This window comes from Phoca vitulina, unplaced genomic scaffold (assembly GCF_004348235.1).
Source record: "Phoca vitulina isolate PV1807 unplaced genomic scaffold, GSC_HSeal_1.0 scaffold30, whole genome shotgun sequence".
NCBI lineage: Eukaryota > Metazoa > Chordata > Mammalia > Carnivora > Phocidae > Phoca > Phoca vitulina.
The window spans coordinates 6,467,324-6,489,806 of NW_022589733.1; the positions used below are offsets into that span (position 1 = coordinate 6,467,324).

General features: G+C 35.0%; 1 protein-coding gene across 14 annotated transcripts in view; it reads left to right on the top strand.

Moving 5' to 3' along the window:
• Positions 1-22,483, top strand: part of CHD9 (chromodomain helicase DNA binding protein 9) — a 217,198-nt gene that overhangs the window by 130,135 nt on the left and 64,580 nt on the right. For 13 of the 14 annotated variants that reach the window (XM_032424383.1, XM_032424391.1, XM_032424393.1 and 10 more), the window contains 9 exons: positions 2,046-2,157; positions 6,109-6,255; positions 7,168-7,236; positions 7,320-7,375; positions 8,017-8,134; positions 10,602-10,688; positions 10,902-11,039; positions 15,645-15,766; positions 19,011-19,254. In XM_032424383.1, coding sequence (XP_032280274.1) covers positions 2,046-2,157; positions 6,109-6,255; positions 7,168-7,236; positions 7,320-7,375; positions 8,017-8,134; positions 10,602-10,688; positions 10,902-11,039; positions 15,645-15,766; positions 19,011-19,254 — 1,093 coding nt within the window. Of the gene's footprint in view, positions 1-2,045; positions 2,158-2,879; positions 2,938-6,108; positions 6,256-7,167; positions 7,237-7,319; positions 7,376-8,016; positions 8,135-10,601; positions 10,689-10,901; positions 11,040-15,644; positions 15,767-19,010; positions 19,255-22,483 lie in introns of those variants that run through there. The other variant, XM_032424399.1, reaches the window with a different exon arrangement.

Here is a 22,483-nt window from a genome sequence, read left to right on the forward strand (position 1 = left end):
GAGTTGTCATTTGCCTGATTGCTGGTTTCCCTGCCTTGCGTTTCTCTTCTAGTTGCATTGCTTTCTTGTTTGAAATTCTTCCCCCACCAATTTTATTGAGATACAATTGACATATAACATTGTATTCATTTAAGATGTACAATATAATAATTTGACATATGTACCTATTGCAAAACTATTGCCACAAAAGTCTAGTTAATACCCATCACCTCACTAGTTGCAAATTTTTTTTCTCGTGATGAGAACTTTGAAGATTCACTCTCTTAGCAACTTCCAAATATACAGTGCGGTATTGTTAACTGTGATCATCATGCTGTATTTTAAATCCGTAGAACTTATTTGTGTAAAATTCTCATCTTCCAAATGCTTTATTATATTTTTTTCATGTATTCAGAATATCTCCGAGCCATTTGTTGTCAGTGGTGAACAAGACAGATTCTGTTTCAATTCCTGCCCTGCGGAGCTTAAAAGCTGGCCTTAAGCTAAAATGGTGATTCCTTACATGTCATACAGGATCTTCTGTGATCTTCACCCTATCTAGATGACCATCCTCTGCTTCCTCCTCCTGCTTTGTGGATCTCTGACATGCTCTTGTCACTGTGCATTTCTCTCATTCTTCTGTAATATCCCCCCTACCTGGAATGCACGCTCTGTCTTCTTTCACTACCAGTTGAACTCCCTTTTATCATTCATTTCCTATCTCAAACTTTACCTTTTCTATAAAGGTACTCCTTTACAGTAGACAGAAGCACTTCTTTTGTGTTCACATTACATCCGGTACTAACTTCTTCTGAGTTTGAACCGTGTTCATATTTTAACAATGATACTTTAACATTAGAGACTGTGTCAAATCCTAGAACCTAGGAGTACCTGGCATATAATAATTAGAGGTTAGTTCAGAAATTACTGTGTCAGGACTTTGCTAAGAACTCATTTGCATTATCCCACTTAATTCTCAACAACAGTAGAGGTAGCTATTATAGGATCCCTATTTTCCTGGCAGGGAAACTAAGGCTAAAAGAGATCAAATAATTTGCCAGGTGTCTTACAGATAAGCAAATGGTAGAATCAGGTTTAAAATCTTTGATGCTTTGATTTCAAAGTGTGTGCTCTTAACCTCCAAGTTCTCCCACATTAATAAATAATTGTTGAAGAAAGTTCTTCTATCTTTCTGATACATCATACTTAAAAATATTTGGGGAAATTTTCTCTGTTTGGAATATAGATATCTAAAATAGAATTTCCCTGATTAGCGATTAGCATGGTTTATGATTAGTATGATACTTCAAAATCATGCCCTCTCATCTGTTGAACCAGAATAAGGAAATGTGGGAGCTCTGTACTTTCTACCTCTGATCAGGAAAAAAACTGAAAACACATTTTCATTTTAAACATTTGTATTTGATGTGTGTATATACATATTAATATGTATATACACACACACATATATATATGAGAGAGACAGGCAAACTGTGGAAATATAAAAAAAGAGTTTTTAACTCTTTAGGAACATATACTGCAGCTAAGATAAGCCTTAGCATAAATGAAATAATTAAAGGACAATCCATTGTTGAAGTGTTTTCAGTAAGGGAGAAATTAGGGTAAAAAGTAGTAGAGGCTTCTAGGGAATAGGTGGGATAGAAGGACATTAAGTAGAATTTGAACTTAGTAAGAGGTAGAAGGGTGAGAAACCCCCATTCCAAATCTACAAGACAATAAATGAATTATTTTAATTACTAAATACAGTTATATCACCTGACATTTTTTCCCATGAAAAATAATTTTGAGCCTGAGAAACAAGTGATAGAACTTGACTGCCTTTCTGTGCTTAAAAGTATGTTAACTGTAATACTGGTTTGTATTTTGTTCCATTAGAATGCAGTTTTTGTCTTGAAAATGTCATTATGGATTTCATGATAATTATCCTCTTTGGTTGAACATTCATGTGATATGAAATGGAAAAATGTTTATCATGGCAATCTTAATATGACCACAAATGGAAAAAGGCAGAGTTCATACTGTTTACTCTTTTCCTCTTGAAACAGCAAACTCATTATTACATTGGGTAAGAAACAAAAAAGAAAGAATGAGTCTTCAGATGAGCTGTCTGATTCAGAGCAGACGTCACAACATGCATGCAGAGAGGAAGACTCTCAAGTGAGTATTACATTTTTTTCTGAGAAATGAAGCACTGATAGAATTATCTAGGTAGCCTAAACCTGCTTTATGGTTATTTATACCCTAGTTCAGTAATAAAACTACATTTTATTATATGGTAGAACTTGAAGACAGCATTATGACAATATGCTTCTAATAGTATTGCCATAGAATGTTGGACCTGGGAGGAAACTTACATATCCTCTCTAAACCCCTCATTTTTCAGATAGTGAAACCAAACCCCAGAGAGGTTAATAACAGTCCAGAGTCCCTGATGGCTTTTAGCATGGAGAAATAGCTAGTGATATTATCCTGTACTTATATAGTGCTTTGAACTGAACTTAATGATGGAGATCCTAAGTTTTAGAATCACATACAGTGATAGAGCAAATGGATTGAATCATTACTAGAGATAATTCCTTTGGTCTGCTTCTGTCAAAGAAAAGATAACCAATTATATTTAAAATCCCCTAATGTAGACAAGCATACTGTGCATTTTGCCTTTTTTTTAATAGGTGGATATTCAAAATAACCTTGTGAAGTTAAAAAAAAAAAAAAAAAATATATATATATATATATATATATAGGGAAGGTCATAATAATTCAGGCCACCCTCTGCTCTCTAATAATTAAAGTACAACTCTAGGCCGTTATGGGTGGTGGCAGTTGTTGAATTATGGGGCCAGAAAGCCCCTGAATGGCCTTTCTTCTTCCTTATGCAGCTTCTTATCCAATGGGAGAGTAGTGGCTCAAGGCTCCTGGGCTGCTGCAAGAGTTGAGGTAAGGGCAGTGACTGAGCTCCTAATATTATATGGCCTGGCTTTTTCTTCACATGTTATCCTTCACTGAGGCAGACTTACAGTTACCTTATTCACCATGAGAAAATTCAGTTTAATTTTTACTAGCATAAGGCTGGCCATTTTTCCATCTTGTAATTACCAAACAATGAAATGGTAGAATAGGTTAACATGCACATTTCTTCCATACCTTTCCTCGTAGTATTAGGTTGCTTTGATAGGCATGTTGCTTTAACACTAAAATATAGGTGAAGAAGAAAAGAAATATTTTCTAGTAAACGATTATAAATCTGTTTTACTGATATATTTAAATGTACCATATCAATGATGGAGAGGTCCGTGTAGCTTTCAACCACCAGGGACTATCAAGATTTGAAGGCTGAAAAAATAATTTAAGTTTCAGGCTTGGAGTCAGGTGGAAATCTAAAAATCTGAATGTGATATTTAATTTTTTACCTTTAATCTTAATACACAGTACTTCAGTAGTCTGACTGTATTTGCAGACTTCATTAAAAAAAACAAACGCAGCACATTATATTAGGATTATTATAGGAAACAACATGTTATCATAACAAAATATTAGTCATTTATGAGTGTATTTCTGACCGCTTATGTGAAGTGTTGTGGACTGATCTGTTGAAGCCTGTAAGACAGAAGAAAAAAAGCTGGAAAAAATTCGAAGAAAGAATTTGTCACTATTTTAAATTGTGCTTTGAAAACATTAAGAGAAAGAAAGCCAGAAAAAAGCACATTAGCCAAAAATGGGTACACCAAATTAGTTTTTATATTTTTAAAGTAGTAGTGATATTACATGACAGAGAAAGATAATTTGATGAGAGTGGCACCTCATTTGGCTCTGCCTGATGTGTAACTGGGTACTCTAGTAGAATATAATTTATTCCACTGTAATGATTCCAGCTATAATCTTATAATATCTATAATAATCTTATAATATTCCAGCTATAATCATATAACTCGGACTTTTTAATTAATCTTTTAGACTGATAAAGTCTTCATGAGTGTGCAGTTTACAAATTTATTGCTCTCATTTTATCTTGTGAAGAATCAACTAAATTTGCACTTTTGAGAGTTCAAAGGATTCTTTCAGGCCACTCATTTACAATTTACTAAAGACCTAAGTGAGGCATTTCAAAGAGCTAATAGATGCCTAAATGACCAGAAAGGAAACTTAAATGCTGAAAACATCAAACAGAATCTTCTAAAAGTATACTGAATTATTCTTAAACTTCATTATTTAGAAGATTTGTGCCCAGGGGCGCCTGTGTGGCTCGGTCATTAAGCGTCTGCCTTGGGCTCAGGTCATGATCCCAGGGTTCTGGGATCCAGCCCCGCATCGGGCTCCCTGCGCATCGGGCTCCCTGCTCAGTGGAGAGCCTGCTTCTCCCTTTCCCTCTGCCTGCTGCCCCTGCTTGGGCTCTCTCTCTCTCTCTCTCTGACATAAATAAATAAAATCTTTAAAAAAAAAAAAAAGATTTGTGCCCAGTGAGACATAACATTGGTAATACATGTTATTGTTAGAATAATAAATATCAGTTGGTTTATTAATTTAAACTATTCTTGAATATTCAGAGCCATATGATGCCTGTTGTAGACCTCTAAATATTCCTTTAGCCTTGTATTAGACTAGAGATCCATAGACTTTTTCTCTCAAGTAATAATAAATATTACATATTTTTTTCAAAATAGGATGTGGGAAAATTTGGTTTTCTACGAGTCCTTTTATTATAACTTTTATATGCCACCTTCCCGGTCTCCCATATTAACAAAAGTGTTACTTTGAGTTTTGAAAATGTAAATGTCTTCATGGCCAAGAGATGATGAGACCCATCCTAATTGAGCCATGAAGTTATCTACTCTATTTGGCTGAGCTAACTTACCATATTAGTGTCTTTCTTTCTCTCAATATTCCACAACTCAAGAGAAAGAGGCAAAGGCACACTAAAGGCCATTGCGACTTTTTGGGTGCCGAGAACAGTTTCCCCCCAGCCTGCTGCACTGATGGGGCCATCTTTGTCATGGAAATAGGAAAGGCCTGCCAAATTGAGGGTACTGGCAGAAACCAAAAGGAGAATACATGGGTTATTTTCAGGTCACATTATGGGGGAATGTCATGGGAGTTACTAAATATGTAAAAGAAAATGGCATAGAGAAAGGAAGAAGGGGTTGATTTACCAAATATTGAGCAATAGAAAAGTTGGCTAAGACTCCTCCACTCATGAGATTTTAAAGAGGTGGAAAAAAGCAAACCTAAGTCCTCTGAAGTTGTCAAGCCAACGTGAGATTTTGATTTTATAGTGGGGAACATCAAATATTAGATCTTTAGGGTGGTAAGTAAAGCCATGTGTATTTGATACCTGATTTAAAATCACTTAGTTTATTTTAAAATTACGGTACTACATGTAATACTTTTCAAAAGGCTTACTTCTGGTTTTAAGAGTGATGTTCTTTATTTTTAAGGGAAGCTAGTAAAGTTAGTAAAACACTGGTTCTTCTTTCATACACATTTAATTATTTGGTAGATTTACTTGATTATTTTGTGTATCTCTTTTAAAACATTTTATATTCTTTTGTTTTATTCTGTTTTCAACACAAGTTCATGGATTTTGTGGTAAATATTGTTTGATTTATTCTTCTAGTTTTATGTCCCCGATTAATTATTTAACCAGTATTCATCTGATGCACTTTTTAGGTTTGGGGCAGAAACTGAAAGTATTAACAGTTTAAAATATGTGTTGCCCCAAGTGTGAAATAGCTAAATAAAACATGTTTTACTCTTCTGAACGATAGTTTCTAAAGAGAAGTAATAAAACAATAAACATATTACTAATAAAATAGGTTTTGCCCAAGCTGTGAAACAGTTAAATAAAATAAATCTTTTTATTCCTAACAATTTCTAAAGAAAAGTAATAAAGGTATTACTAATCTTTGTTATTTGAAACCTTAGGAAGTAAAACAGGATTCTAAGCCTGTGACAAAGGGCAAGTTACAATCTTCCTTTAATTAAAAGGAAAAATGAGAAAAGATGAGTGTCGAATACAATTTCAGAAATGTACAAAATTGCCACACTAAAAGTAATTAAAAATCTTTCCTTTAAAATCTATCATATAAATATGATCCTTATGGTTCATTGCAGAAAAGAAGATCAAATCGTCAAATTAAAAGAAAAAAATATGCGGAAGATGCAGAAGGGAAACAATCTGAAGAAGAGGTTAAAGGTTCTATGAAAATAAAAAAGAATTCAGCTCCTTTACCTGGTGAACAGCCTTTACAATTATTTGTGGTAAGACAGATTTGGAATTATGACTATAAATCACTTGAAACCAACATATTTTCTTTAAAATACTTTTATTATCTTTCCTCCTAAAACCTACTCCAGCTTTTCCTCCTGGATTCCCTGTTGTAGTTAATAGAACCAGTAATTATTCAGATCAGAAACCTAGGAATTCATCCTCTCTGTTTTCTTCCTTTGCTTCTTCATCCGGTTTATCACCACGTTTTTCACCCCCTAAATAGATATTTCTGAAACTCCTCCAGATTCTATACTTTCTGCAGAATATTTCTAAATTACAGGCCTGATCATAGTACTTTCTACTTAAAGCTCCTCTTATAGCTTCCTAAGTCTCACAAAAAATAATGATGCCTTCTTAGCACATCATATAAAGCCCTTTGTATGATTTTTTTTTGGCCTTATCTCCAGCCACTTCTTTACAAGCACTGAATCCTCTGACCTTCTGAACATAGGCGCACTCTCTGTCTTTGATTATGCATTTTCCTCTTTTAATCTTCCTTATTTGGATTGTGAACCAACCACTCATCTGCCGACTGAGTGATCTGACACCTTGGGCAAGTACTTAGTTCTCTGTGCCTGAGCTTCCTAATCTGTACAGTGGAGAGATGACAGTGGCGTAGTGTAGTTGCAAGGATTAAATTAGTTAATGTATGTAAACTGCTGACAATAATGCTGAGCCCATTAAGAAGCACAGTATGTTTACCATGATAATGATGATGCAGATGATGACAAGGACAATAGCAGCAATGATTTCTTTTTCCATTTTTATATTCCTAACATTTAACACAGTGCCTGACACATGTGCTAAATAAACTGAATTTTAGTGTGTTCATAAACATACAAAGTGGCAACTAAAGGAATTTTTAGAATGTGACATTGTATCTTCTTTCCTCCATCCCATAGGAGAATCCAAGTGAAGAAGATGCTGCAATTGTAGACAAAATACTATCTTCTAGAACTGTAAAAAAGGAAGTAAGTAATTGCACATTACATTTTACCCTTTATAGTCCATGGCCTGATTATTAAAGTCCTAAGTATTGATTTTATTTTCTTAGGTATCACCTGGAGTGATGATTGATACAGAAGAATTTTTTGTAAAATACAAGAATTAGTAAGTATCTAAGTTAGAAAATGCTGATTTTTATATAAATTAATATATTTAAAAATATTAAGTTAAATTATTTTTTTATTTTACCTGAATTTTAAAATGTTTTATTAGTTCAAAACTTTTTGTGGTAAAATTTAAGTGAATTTTTTTCAGGAAATGTTAATTATTAACATCAAAATGCAGGAATCTTTATAAAATATTCTTTTACAAATTATAGAAATTACTTATTATATTTATATTGTTGAACTTTTCATATTATTCAAGTTTTTTCTATACTTAGGTGAAAAAGTGTTTTAAATAAAATTACATTGGTTTCAAAACAAGTTAGCTGTCTGATCATGACAAAACTGTTACAATGAGGAAATAAATGATAAATCACATCTCATTACCTTTATGACTTGGTTTATCATTCTGTTTCTATGTGGCAAATGGCACACCTTTATACTGCAGTCTTCTTAGGATATAGTGACCACAGTGGCTTTAGAAATTGTATGGAGTCTGTTGCCATTAAATGAAATGATGAGCTACCTATTTACATAAAGTTGAATATTCTGTATTGGATGCTGTGAATAAAAATAAATCTTAAAACACCAAAACATGTTTTTCTATGTCATTCTAATATATTGCTTTTATAAAAATTTTAGCTCCTATCTTCACTGTGAGTGGGCCACAGAACAGCAGCTTTTGAAAGATAAAAGGATCCAGCAGAAAATCAAACGATTCAAATTGAGACAAGCACAAAGAGCACATTTTTTTGCAGATGTAAGAAAAAGAAATAAATGAAACTATTATGTGTTGAACTCTGAACACATGCAGTATTTATCAAATTTTAAATATTATTCATTTTAATTCTTAGGCTTCCAAGTTTGATATTTGAACACAAATGCATCTACATATAGTAATTTTCTCTCACCAAATTTAGCTTGGAAACTAGCTGAAACAGGAGCACTGATAATTCGGAGTGGTAGATAACTCTTGTATTTTTAAATTAGCATGAAATACATGCTAATTCAACTTAGAGTTGAATATGAGTGGGTTAATATCTCAGAGAATTGTATCAGCAAAGTTATACAAGTAATGGAAATGGTAATGTAGCAAATAAATGGAAACTTAAGATTTTTCAGTACGTGAAATACATTGCATATTTTCTATGCCAGGTTTGTGTATGTAGGAACAAACCATCTTAGGCATAATTCATTTTAAAGGCCTTACCAATTAGCTGATGTCCTTTTCTACTCTAAATTTTTTTCTTTTTCCTTTTAATAAGCTTGTTTTAGAGCAGTTTTAGATTTATCTAAATTTTTTTAACTTTCTAATTTGAAGATTTTTTAGAGTTTTTATTTTGAAAAATCTAAGTTGCAAAAATAGTACAATGAATTCCTATATATATATATATATATATATATATATATTATTGAAGTATAGTTGACACACAGTGTTACATTAGTTTCAGGTGTACAACATAGTGATTCCACTAGTCTGTATATTATACTGTGCTCAGCACATGGGAGAAAGGCAGGGAAAGAGAGAGAGGAGGACAGAGGCAGAGGGAGAATGAATGTGAGTGACAAAGCCAACATGGTAAAATATGAACATTTAGGGAATCTTATTAAAATGTATGTAGGAAAATAAAACATATAGTATAGGGAATATAGTCAGTGGTATTGCAATAGTGCTGTATGGTGCTGTGCCGTGACAGATGGAAGTTACAACTGCAACTCAAATTGGTTCCCCTTTCCTCTTTCTGTTGGGCAGTGCTCTTTGTTATCAAGAGATCCTGAGATGATATTCTCGTTCGGGAAGGATTTGAGACAGTGAAGAGAACTAAAGACAGAACCGTGAAGCATTACAGTATTTAGAGGTTAAGCAGAGGAGGAGAGGCAGCAGAGATAGCAGAGAAGGGCTATTGAAAGTGAGGCGTTCAGGAATGAATAGGAAGCAGCCAGGCAGACAAGAGAAGGAACAGCAGTCTGTTCAGAAGAGAGAAGAAGGAGTATAAAAACATGGAGGTGTGCCATAACATGGAGTTTGAAAAGCCTGTGTTTTGTACTTTGGAAGCATGAAATCTGGGGTACGGCTGTGCCACGTGATAGGAGATGAGGCTGGAGGACAAGGTAGGATCCTCTTTATTCCGCAAAAACCAATGTGGGCCTGATCCCCAAACAAGGGAGGGTCCGTGAAGGATTTGAAGCAAGGGAGCAATAGGTAAGATTTATATTTGAGAAACATCACTCTAGGGTCGATGTGAAAATGGACTAAAGGGAGGCAGGAAGGTAGTCGAAGACTAGTTAGGAGGTTGTTTAAGGTCCAAGTAAGAAGTGATGAAGCAGTGAGGAAGAGGAAAGGGGAACCAATTTGAGTTGCAGTTGAAGGCAGAATCTGTAAGAATTGATGACTTATTAGATGGGGAAGATAAAGAAAAAAGAGAAGGAATCTGAGCTGACTTCTCCATTTCTGACTTGGGTAACTGGGAGTAAAGTGTGGAAGGGGTGCTATGTTACCATTAACCCAGTAGGAAACTATAGGAAAGAAGCACAGGTTGAAGAGTAAGTGAGTCTAGTTTGAGGTAGCTCAGATAGAGTTTGCATCCATTGAAGTAACTGGGTCCTGAGCACAAGAATCATCAGTAGATAAAGAATGTTTGATAGAGGGGCTCCTGGGTGCCTCAGTCTGTTAAGTGTCTGCCTTTGGCTAGGTCGTGATCCTAGAACTCTGGGATCGAGCCCCGCATTGGGCTCCCTGCTCAGCGGGGAGTCGGCTTTTCCCTTTCCCTCTGCCCCTCACCCTGCTTGTGCTCTCTCTCTCTTTCAAATAAATAAATACAATTTTTAAAAAAAGAATGCTTGATGCAGCTGAGAGATGAGAGATGAGCCTGCAGGTGGGGTGATTGGTCTTCAACACGTAGACCTGAGGAAAGTGGCACAAGAAAGATACAGAGGCTCTTCTAGGAAAATTTTAAAGAATGTATCTTCTAGAGTGAGTCACTTCTCTGAGGTATCTTATTTCTTAGTGTTATTCAGTTGGTTTTATTACACATAACGTGGTGATTCATAATATAGACACGTATCTTAGATATCTTTTGGAAATTAAAATGGAAGTGTCCCATTTATTGAAAATTTAATTGAAATCAAGCTTCTGTTTTAGAAAATAGCTAGTAAATTTGTGTTTATTTCACTTTTATCTTTCTACTTCTTTGTCAATTATCACTTAAGTTACTTTTTAATTTTAGATGGAAGAGGAACCATTTAACCCAGACTACGTTGAAGTAGACAGAGTGTTAGAAGTCTCTTTTTGTGAAGATAAAGATACTGGTGAGGTAAATATTTAGGGGAAAAATTTTTTTTTAATTAGGAAAAACCTAAAACTTTCCAAATGTTAAAATTTAACTCCTTTTTAAAAATTGATGACCTAAAAAACACTGGAAAATGTTTCGTTAGTTTTTATTGATGTAGGTTAAGCATATTTAAACTGTTTCTAAGTTCTCTTTTTCAAAATAGTAAAATGGAAAAAAAATTTTTCTTTTTTACAGCCTGTTATTTACTACTTAGTAAAGTGGTGCTCATTACCATATGAAGATAGTACATGGGAACTAAAAGAAGATGTAGATCTTGCAAAAATAGAAGAGTTTGAACAGTTACAAGCTTCAAGGCCTGACACAAGACATTTGGTAAGAACCATATCTTAGACAACTTCATAAAATTTTAGCACTTCTTTTATCCAACAGGTTTAATGTAATCTTTGCATTTTTAATTTTGCTTTTGGTGTACAATGAATACTGTATTTTAAAACTTGCTACATAGTATCTTATGTATGTTAATTTAACTATTCCTCCATTAGAGGCTATTCCAGTTTTGTTTTGTTTTTTTTTGTCATAAACTATGCTACATTGAACATTGAGTCCATGTACAAGTATCTGTAAGACAAATCAGAAGTGTAATCATTTGGTCAGAGCATATGTGCATTTATTTTTTTTTAATTTTTTATTGTTATGTTAATCACCATACATTACATCATTAGTTTTTGATGTAGTGTTCCATGATTCATTGTTTGTGCATAACACCCAATGCTCCATGCAGAACGTGCCCTCTTTAATACCCATCACCAGGCTAACCCATCCTCCCACCCCCCTCCCCTCTAGAACCCTCAGTTTGTTTTTCAGAGTCCATCGTCTCTCATGGTTCGTCTCCCCCTCCGATTTCCCCCCCTTCATTCTTCCCCTCCTGCTATCTTCTTCTTCTTCTTTTTTTTTTAACATATATTGTATTATTTGTTTCAGAGGTACAGATCTGTGATTCAACAGTCTTGCACAATTCACAGCGCTCACCATAGCACATACCCTCCCCAATGTCTATCACCCATCTCTCCCACCCCCCCAGCACTCCAGCAACCCTCAGTTTGTTTCCTGAGATTAAGAATTCCTCATATCAGTGAGGTCATATGATACATGTCTTTCTCTGATTGACTTACTTTGCTCAGCGTAACACCCTCCAGTTCCATCCATGTCGTTGCAAATGGCAAGATCTCATTCTTTTTGTGCATTTATAATTTTGATGAGTATTTCCTTCAAATTTCCCTCGACAATTTGCAAATGCTTCTTTTTTTTTTTTTTAAGATTTATTTATTTATTTATTTGAGAGAGAGAGAGACAGACAGAGCAACAGCATGAGAGGGGAGAGGGTCAGAGGGAGAAGCAGGCTCCCCGCTGAGCTGGGAGCCCGACGTGGGACTCGATCCCAGGACTCCGGGATCATGACCTGAGCTGAAGGCAGTCGCTTAACCAACTGAGCCGCCCAGGCGCCCCTTGCAAATGCTTCTGCCTCATCTCTGAATTTAAGAGTTTCCCACAACTGTTTCTCTCAGGTCATTTATAAAAATACCAAGAATATCAGTTTCAGCTCGAGGTGGAGTTATTAATTCTCAATATCTATAATAAGGAAAAATCCTTATTATACCCACATTGTCCTTCTTTTCTATAAACCAGTTAATTCTCCATAACTAAATAGTTCATCTCCATCCATAGTAGCTTTATTTTAGAAAAACCTTTTATATGAAATATTGTTAAAAGCCTACATAAATTCAGTATGTTGATTTTTTTTTTTTAAATTGACTACATGCATATCTCTTCCCTGGTCAAATAATAAAAAGTAAATTATTGACTTTTCTAGTACAGAAACTATAGAATTCTAGAAGGCTATGGCAAGTTGTGATATTGCTGATAATTATATAAATTTTTACTTTCAATTCCTCAAATTGTTTACTTTCAATCCTAAGACATAGGATTATTGTCATGTGAATCCAGTTTTGGGGAGCCAACCAAAAGAGATTCACCATGAGGAGACCTGTTATGATTTTATTAAATATTTTGTCCTGTCCTCTTTCAAATGTAATTTGGCCACAGAAATTTCTTACTTCACTAACGACGGAATTTATACATGAAAAAGCAGGAGCAGATCACTTTTCCATTAGCATCAGTGAGGAAGGGCTGCCATGAAAAATGTGGAGATGCAACAGAAGAGAAGGAATGAAGTAAAATTGTTCATGGAATAGATCATATTTTGTTTTTTTGGTTTTTTTTCTTTAAAGATTTTATTTGACAGAGCGCACAAGCAGGGAGAGCAGCAGTGAGAAGGAGAAGCAGGCTCCCCACTGAGCAGGAAGCCAGATGTGGGGCTCGATCCCAGGACCCTGGGATCATGACCTGAGCCAAAGGCAGACGTTTAACTGACTGAGCCACCCAGGCGCCCCCATAATAATTTTATTTCTAATAGCCAGTATACGTATTCATCAATAGGTGAATGGGTAAACAAACTGTGGGATATCTCCCTCTGTGTGCTCTTCCTCTCTTTCTCTCTCTCAAATAAATAAATCTTAAAAAAAAAAAGAAAGAAAGTTTATGAACATTAGTATACAAATCTTTGTCTAGACATGTGCTTTCATTTCTCTTCAGTAAATACCTATGAGTAAAATGGCTGGGTCATATGTTACATATATGTTTAATTTTTTAAGAAACTGCCAAACGTGGGGTGCCTGGGTGGCTCAGTCGTTAAGCATCTGCCTTTGGCTCGGGTCATGGTCCAGGGTCCTGGGATCGAGCCCCGCATCAGGCCCCCTGCTCTTCCTCTCCCAATCCCCCTGCTTGTGTTCCCTCTTTCACTGTGTCTCTCTCTGTCAAATAAATAAATAAAATCTTTAGAAAAAGAAAAAGAAACTGCCAGACTTTTTACAATTGGTCATACCATATTACATTCCCAACAGCATTGTATAAGAGTCCTAGTTGCTTCACATCCTTGTCAACACTTGGAACACAGTGTTTTTAATCTTAGCAATTCTAATATGTATATAATGGTATAACATTGTGGTTTTCATTTGCATTTCCTACTGATTAATGATGTTGAGAATCTTTTCATGTGCTTATTTGCCATTAGTGTATCTTCTTTAATAAAGTACCAATTCATATATTTTACCTATTTTTATTGGCTTGTTTGCCTTCTTATTATTGAGCTCTAAGAATTATTTATGTGTTCTAGATGCAAGTCCTTTATCAGATACATGATTTGCAAATGTTTTCTCCAAGTCTGTGACTTGTCTTCTCACTATCTTAACAGTGTAAAAGAACAAAAGTTCCTCATTTTGATGAAGTCCAGTTTATCTGGCTTTTCCTTATGGATCATACTTTTGGTGCTATAGCTAAGAAATCTTTGCCAGAAGTTTTTTAGTTTTAGGTAACATTTAGGTCTACAATGCATTTTGAGTTAATTTTTGTATATAGTACATGTATGAATCAAAGTTCATTTTTTGCTTATGGGCATCCAATTGTTCTAGCACCAGTTTTTTGATAAAAAGAAAAAACTACCTTTACTCCACTGAATTGCCTTTCCTACTTTGTCAAAAATCAATTGAGTTAATACATGTGGGTATATTTTCGAACCCTCTATTCTGTTCCACTGATCTGTTTGTTATCTTTAAACCAATTCTACCCAGTCTTGATTCTGTAATTACAAGTCTTGAAATCAGTATAAATCCTCCAACTTTACTCTTTTTTTAAGTTGTTTTGGATATTTCTGATTTATTGCATTTCCATATGGTTTTAGAATCAGCATGTCAATTTCTACAAAAACATTGCTGGGATTTTGGTTGAGTTATGTTGAATCTGTTGTTCAGTTGGGAAGAATTAATAACAATGTTGAGTCTTTGAGTCCATTAAAGTCCATTTGTTGAGGCGTTCTTTAATTTCTCTCAGCAGTGTTGTGTAGTTTTAAATATACCAGTCTTATACAACTTCTGTGAGATATATTCCTAAATAGTTCATATTTTGGATGCTGTTATGCATGATAGATGAAAGATAGATGAAAGATGATATTATCTTTTTAAATTTGTTTATAATTTTTTCTACAATATAGAATTTTCTATATATTGATCTTGTATCATGCAACTTTGCTAAAATCACTTATCTTTGTTGTAGAATCTACAGGATTTTCCACATACACAAATAATGTCTTCTATGAATTAAAATAGTTTTACTTTTTCCTTTCCAATCTTAGTGTCTTTTATTTCTTTTTCTTTATTGCACTTCTTAGAATCTGCAGTACAATGTTGAATAGAAGTGGTGACAATGGACATGCTTGCCTTTTCCCCAATTTTTAGGAGAAAACATTCAGTCTTTAACCATTAAATATGATGTTAGCTTTGGCTCTTTTCATAGATGTACCTTATCAGGCTGAGGAGGTTCCCTTCTATCAAAAATTTAACGAGAATTTTTATTAGGAATAGGTATTGAAGTTTTTAAATCCCTTTTCTGCATCTATTGAGATTATCATATTTTTGGGTTTTTTAGTCTATTGATCAACATTGATTAATTTTCAAATTTCAACAACCTTCCATTCCTGGGAAAGATCTACTTGGTCATGATAGATTATCCTTTTCATATATTGGATTCCATTTGCTAAAATTTTGTTATGAATCTTTGCATCTGCATTCATTAGGGATTTGGTGTATAGTGGGTTTTTGGTTTGTTTGGGTTTTTTTTTTGTAGTATCTTTGATTTTAGCGCCTGGGCTACATGGAATGAGTTAGAACGTATGCTGCCTTCTTCAATTTTCTGGAAGAGTTTGTGCATAACTAATTTGGTCTTTAGATGTTTGAAAAATATCATCATAACACCATATAATGTTATGCCTCTATAATTATTTTTAAAAGTAATGCTTTTACCATGTATGAGATGTATGGAAGATTAAAAAACCTGAAATACACCATTCTTTGTTTTTCCACAAAGGATCGTCCTCCCGCTAATATTTGGAAAAAAATTGATCAATCCAGGGAATATAAAAATGGCAATCAACTCAGGGAATATCAACTGGAAGGACTCAACTGGCTCTTATTCAATTGGTACAATAGGTATGTAATATATCTTAATAGAAAAAAGTTTAGTGTGTTGTTTTTTTATGTGTGTCAAAATATGTTAAGTAAAATAGGTACTGATGTTGCTATATTATTACTGTCATGGAGTCTTTCTTATTGAAAGTGAGGTTACCTCAGGAAGATGTGTAAATTATAATTTAGGATTTTGACTTCAACTGCTTCATTTAAATTATGCCAGTCAGAATAGAAGAAAGTTGATACGATGATTAATAATAAAATTTGAAATACCTTTCTTACCATCATAAAACATCTGTTATGTTACAGAATATTTTTCAACTTATCAACTTATACTGCTATCTGCCAGTAATTGAATCTAGTTAGTAAAGTGTGAGCAATTATATCAGTAAGAATTAAGTAGGTCTATTATTTAAGTCTTCAGCAAAGCAGATTGTCAGCAGTTGATGAGGAATAGAAATCAAAATATAAGAATCTAGTAATGAATTTATGCTATTAATTATTTATTTTCCAAGTTCAAAGTGCTGGGTGGAACATTAGCTCACTTTTTTGCAGTGAAAAGATAATTGCAAAAGAAGTGAAAAATGGACCCACAGTTGAGAAAGTATAGTGGCATACGCAAAAGAGCAAGCAAAGGCATTATGATTAGTAATAACAGAAAAATTTGATGACACTTTTTATTCAGAATCATTCTTCCATGTTTTTACTTCTCACGTGATTCTTCTGAGTTGTTGCACTCAGTAATTGTGAGTCCTGAGACAGTCATGTGGAGTTACGGGTACCTGTTAACGCCACACGGCAGTCTTTCCTCTGGTTTATATTTTCTAAATGTTAACCATCATTTTTCCCAAGAGACCCTTCCAGGTAAAATAGTTAACAAAGTATTGTTTTGCTTGCCCTTCCCCATTGCCTACATTGCTTGTTTTAAACTTCCAGCACGTTCCTCAGGCTGTCTATCACAACCCTACCCTCTTCACCCCCATGTGACTGCTCCATAGAGAGGGCCCGTAGGTGAGCTTGTTCAAGTTCTTGCCTGCCCTCACAGCCAGGCCGACAAATGTATCTCCATTCTTAGCTTTTCTTAGCCATCCTCATGCACCAGAAGTTAAAAGGTGCCTGCCCACAACCAAGACTCATGTACCACCTTTGTTCTTGACATGCAGCTCGTCCAGTTTTCTCAAAGCCTCACTTGCATCAGCTGTCATCCTGCACTCTTAGACCTTCAAGCCATCTCAAGACTAGTGCTCTCCGTCCCTTCACTCTGTGAACAAATCTGGGTCTAACCTTTCATAAAAATACAAGAAAGAAAAGGAAAAACATTCTCTTCTTGGTTCTGTTTTTCCTTCTATAGTGACCTTGAGCCCTCTGTAATTTCGTGGAAGAAAGCCTACAGGAGCTCTTCCCATTTCCTCATCTCCAGCTTGCTTTAAACCTGTTGCTTGGATTTGAGTCTTATCTTTGAAACGTGTTATTTCCCAATCCACGGAGTATTTTTCAGCCCTAGTTTGCTGTGTCCCTGCTGCTTTGGGTTTTGGTTGCTCCTTCTGTAAATTTTCCCCCATTCTCAGCCGCAGCAGCTTCCACAGTGGGACTCTCTCCAGACCCTGTGATTTGCAGGTCTGCTGGTTTCCCTTCCTCTGCCTGCCCTTTCAGTGTTGCTTTTCCTCCTAACGGTGTTCTTTTGCTCTCCTCGTAGTACAGGTTTGTTCTTCCTAAGCCATACTCCACACCCCCTGTGCCTTCATTTATCAATAACATTCTCATGGTCTCGTATCTTTATCTCTAAGGCCTTGAACTCCAAGCCCATATTTCTGTTTGCCTCTTGCTACCTTAAAATCTATCTCACGGATTCTTTTTTCAGCACAAAATTCAAAATTAACCTTATTGTTTCCTGTTTCCTCTGTACCAAACTAGTTCTTCCAACATATTTTGTATTTCGGTTAAGAATAACACAATAAAGGGATGCTGGCTGGCTCAGTCAGTAGAGCATGCAACTCTTGATCTTAGGGTCATGGAGCCTACTTTAAAAAAAAAAAAAGAATAACACGATTACTGAAATCTGGCTGTCATCAAACACCCTGTGTATCTGGTTGGTCACAAAGTCCAAATCATTCTAAGTCATAATTAACTTTGGAATCCATTCTCTCCTCTTAGTACCCCCTCCCTTAGTCCAAGTGCCCACCATTGTTTCCTGCATTATTGCAGTACTTTCCCAGTTAGTGGGCCAGCTTCTAGTCACCTCACCTTCTAATATCCACAGTGGAGCCAGAGTGAACCTCAGAGTACAAACACAATTGCATCAGGGTTCTTTAAAAATTTTAAGTGACTCCCGTTGCATAACAGAATGATGTCCAACGTTCTTTATTTATGACCTCTTCATACCTTAGTGATACCCCCTACTTTTACCCTCATCTCAAAACCACGTTTGGAGTCTCCCAGGTGATGATCGTATTCTTTACACTTCTGCTCCTTTGCTGTGCTCCCTGGCAAAATCCTACCCATTACTGACCTCTTCTCCGAAAGAGAGCTCCTTTTCTACCATCTCTTTTTGCCAGAGTTGGACACTTACTCCTCTGAGCTTCTGTAATAAACTTAACCCTGAGGGTTCTCAACTGGCCATATATTATAATCATCTGTGGAACTTTTTAAAAAAAATTATAGCTGCTTTTATCCTACTCCATACACTTTGACATAATGTGTAGGGGAGAGCCCTGGGTATCTCTCTTTCCTTCAGGCTTTTAGGCTCTTCTAATGCCCAGCCAGAGTTGAAAACCAGTGCTTTGTTTGTGCTTCCATGATAGCACATTGCATGATTTATTTATTTATTTATTTGCATGTCTGCTTCTCTAATAGATAAAAGCCCCTGGAAGGCAGAGAACATGTTCTATTTCTTTTGTATCCCATTTTCTCATACTCTCCCTGAGATATAGAAGGTATTTAATAAATGCTTCCTGAATAAATAATATATTTAGTTTGCCTTACTCCTGCCGTTTCATTCTTTAACAAAATCATACCTCTGACAGGTGTTATCTTTATTTTGGAGCTACAGAAATCTATAGTTTTCCCTCTGCAGGATTATAATAAAATTATAGTTTCATATATATACAAAATGACATGCCTAGTCTACACTTCAGCAACTTTTATGTTTTTATAAATGCAAGTATTTTAACTTGATCTTTGATTATTTTGTATATTTATCTTTAAAAACATTGTAGTGTACAGAAAAACCCAATGTATACATGGATAATATATTTGTTTATTTCAGACGAAACTGCATTTTAGCAGATGAAATGGGTCTTGGCAAAACCATTCAATCAATTACATTCCTCTACGAAATCCTTCTGACTGGTATAAGAGGACCTTTCCTGATTATTGCTCCACTTTCTACTATTGCAAACTGGGAGAGAGAATTTCGTACATGGACTGATATTAATGTTGTGGTTTATCATGGGAGCCTGATTAGCAGACAGATGATACAGCAATATGAGATGTACTTCAGGGACTCACAGGTGTGTTACTGGTGATTTTGTTTGTTGTTTGAAAGGTCAGGTTTGAAAAAGCCAATTATTATGCTTTCATTATTTTCAAATTTGGGATGGATTTTATTTGCCTACGTACATCTTAGTTCAATCTCTTTATTCATCATATTTATTTTACAATAAACTTTAGTAGCTGAGGAGGACAATGACAAGGAATTAGGATCACGTTCTGGTTCACTATATAGTATGCTGATTTATACAGATGTACTAATTTGATTGTATCCCTAATTTTTCAACTAGAATAATTGTTTTACTAATTGCTTTTAAATACACATTAAATTTATTTTTAGAATAATACCCATCTCTTTGATCATCCTCCAGTTTTTTCCCTCCATTTTTAAAATTCAAATCTTCAATGAACACCATGGGTTTAAATGCCTCTTGAGATGAAACCATAGGTTCTCTTTCATGTTCAAAGGATTTTGATTGTAGACACATTTGGTTTGTTTTGTATGCAGATACAAGCATACCTCTCTCTTATTTTCCCCTTTGGCTTGATTATTCCAGTGCTCTGGTGATTTGGTGGTTTTCTTCTGCCCGGTATCTGGAAGGCACATTTTCCATTTTACTTTGGCCTCTTTAGTAGGAAACCGAGTAGGAGATTTCTTATTTTTCAGCTAAATACACACATCATAAAATGAAGAGATAACATTACAATAAAGAATTTTCCAGCAGAAACTTGAAGTCTAGAAAGCATTAAGTGCCAATTGCAGTTTTGAGTGGTAATAGGACTTTAGATTAAGAATTTTATTAAGAAATAATGAACAAGATTATTAAAACAGTTCACACAAAGTTATACTCTTTAATTGGAATAGGTTCATTTGCCTGACATTCTGCCTCAGTAGCACCTTAATATTTTATTTTTCTTTCACTAATTCTTTTGTTTTATAAGGATCGTTATAACATATGATGTGATAATGTCATGTGATATGCTGCAGGTTGAAGTAAGCTAATGTGCCTATCCTTCTGCTGCTTTCCTTCCCAATTGTAACTGATTTTCTACCTATTCAAAGCTGAAAATGGATGAATTACTTGATTTAGTCCCTCTTACTTTTATGGTTGAAACAATTACATTCCTATGAAATTAAGCATCTATATAACCCTTTAGTTATTCCTCAGTTTTATTATAACTATCACCTTTGTACCTTTCAAGCCTCTGACATCTCAGATTATAGTTTGATTTCCTTCCATAGTGTTTTATTCTTCTCAATCATACATTTGTAGAATTTAAGAGCTGTATGGTATCATAAAAATGATTATGATTAACTTAGTTCAATCTCATTTTTTTTTACAGAAGGTAGAATTAAATATTGGGAGTTTAAGAGATGTTTAAAAGGGTTACAGTTTTAATAAATGTCTCATAGGAGTTTGGTATAAACAAATCCCAGCAAAACTGGGATTAATAAACCCAGGTCACTTAGACTCAAAAGCCCTTGTTCTTAAACACTAAACATTGTGATATCACTTTAACTGAATGCATTCTGTCCCCAGTTGTTAGAACTGTATAAATGCCCTAGACTTATACTTTATGCCTTTTTTAATAGTATTCTACTAGATCTGTTATTCAACTTAATGGCCATTGTATATAATCAATATGAATTAATCTAATTAAGTTGGTAGGAATTAAACTCTAAATCAGAATACATGATCTTTCTTAACCTCTCGTAGTCCCTGATAGTTTACAGCTTTCAGTCCCATTTAAATATTCTCTTGGCTTGGATTCCAGGACTTTGTACTGTCCTATATTACCGCCTATTCCTTCTGAAGCTCCCTTTACTGGTTCCTTCTTATCTTCCCTGTCTAAACTTGGGGCTGACCCCAGGGCTCAGTCTTCAGACTCTTTTATATCCATACTCATTCCATCAGAGATTTCATTCAGTCACATAACTTGAGTACCATCTATACTGCTAGAAACTCCGAAATCTTATCACCAACTCTAACTTCTTTCCTGAAGTCCAAAGTCCTCTCCAAATGCCTATTCAGCTGTTCCTATCTACTAGCCGACTCAAACATAACATGTCCAGAATCCTGAATTTTCTCATTGTAGTAAGTAGCAACACCACCTTCTAATTGTTCAAGCTAAAAAATTTTACAGTTAAACTTGAATCATCTTTTTATCTCACTCTACACCTATCCGTCAGCAAATCCTATTGGCTCTACCTTCAAAATACCTTCAGAGCTGAATACTTCTCATGACTTCCAATGGTGATCTCTTGCTTGGATTACTACAACAGTCCCTTAATTGGTCTCCATGATCTGTCCTTGGCCTCTTTCAGACTATTTTCACTACAGCAGCCAAAGGGACTCTTAAAATACATGTCAAATCATGGCACTTCCTGTCTCACAACCCTCCAGTAGGTTCTTGCTCAGAAAAGGAGCCAATCCTTAGCATACTTTCAAGTCCCAGTATGGCTTCGTCCCCTCCATGACCCAGTGGGTTTCAACTTCTCTGGCATTCTTACTATGTGAAGACTGCCATAGATACTCCCACTTTAGAGCCTTCACGCTTGCTACTTCTTCCAAGAATGCTTTCTGTTCTAGATCTCTAGGTATCACCTGGCTTTCTCCCTCATCTTCAGGACTTTGCTCCAATGTCACTTCTCAGTAATGGCCTCCCAGCCAATCCATAAAATTGCAGTGGTCACCTCCGACCCCATACTTATTCTTTATCCCTGTTTTATTTTATTCCACAGCCCTTATCACTTTCTAACCTTTTTTTTAATTTGCTTTTTTTTTCTTAATGGCTATGTTCTGCATTTGAAACATTGGACTGTAAGTTCCACTTGGAGAATTATTTTTGTCTGTTTTGTGTATTGCTGTATCTCCAACATCTAGAACAGGGTCTGGCACATAGACACTCAATAAATATTTGCTGAATAAACTACTCAGGTGGCTAATTTTGATAGTAACTATTTATTTGCCATTGTATGTGTAAACTCATGGAAAAAATTAATAAACATTAAAACTGAAATTTCATTGTCCAGATTTTGTAATGGTCATTTCTTTCTGGATCTAAAATTGTTACTATAACTCTTAAAAAGTATAAAACATTTTATCAGAGAATACTTATTTGAATATAATTATAAATTATTGTGTTGGCACAGTTTTTTACATTATTCTTGAAAACACTGCAATTTAATACAGTTTTAATGCTAAAATTCCTCATCTAAAGGGAGTGTATGCATATATAAAAATTCCA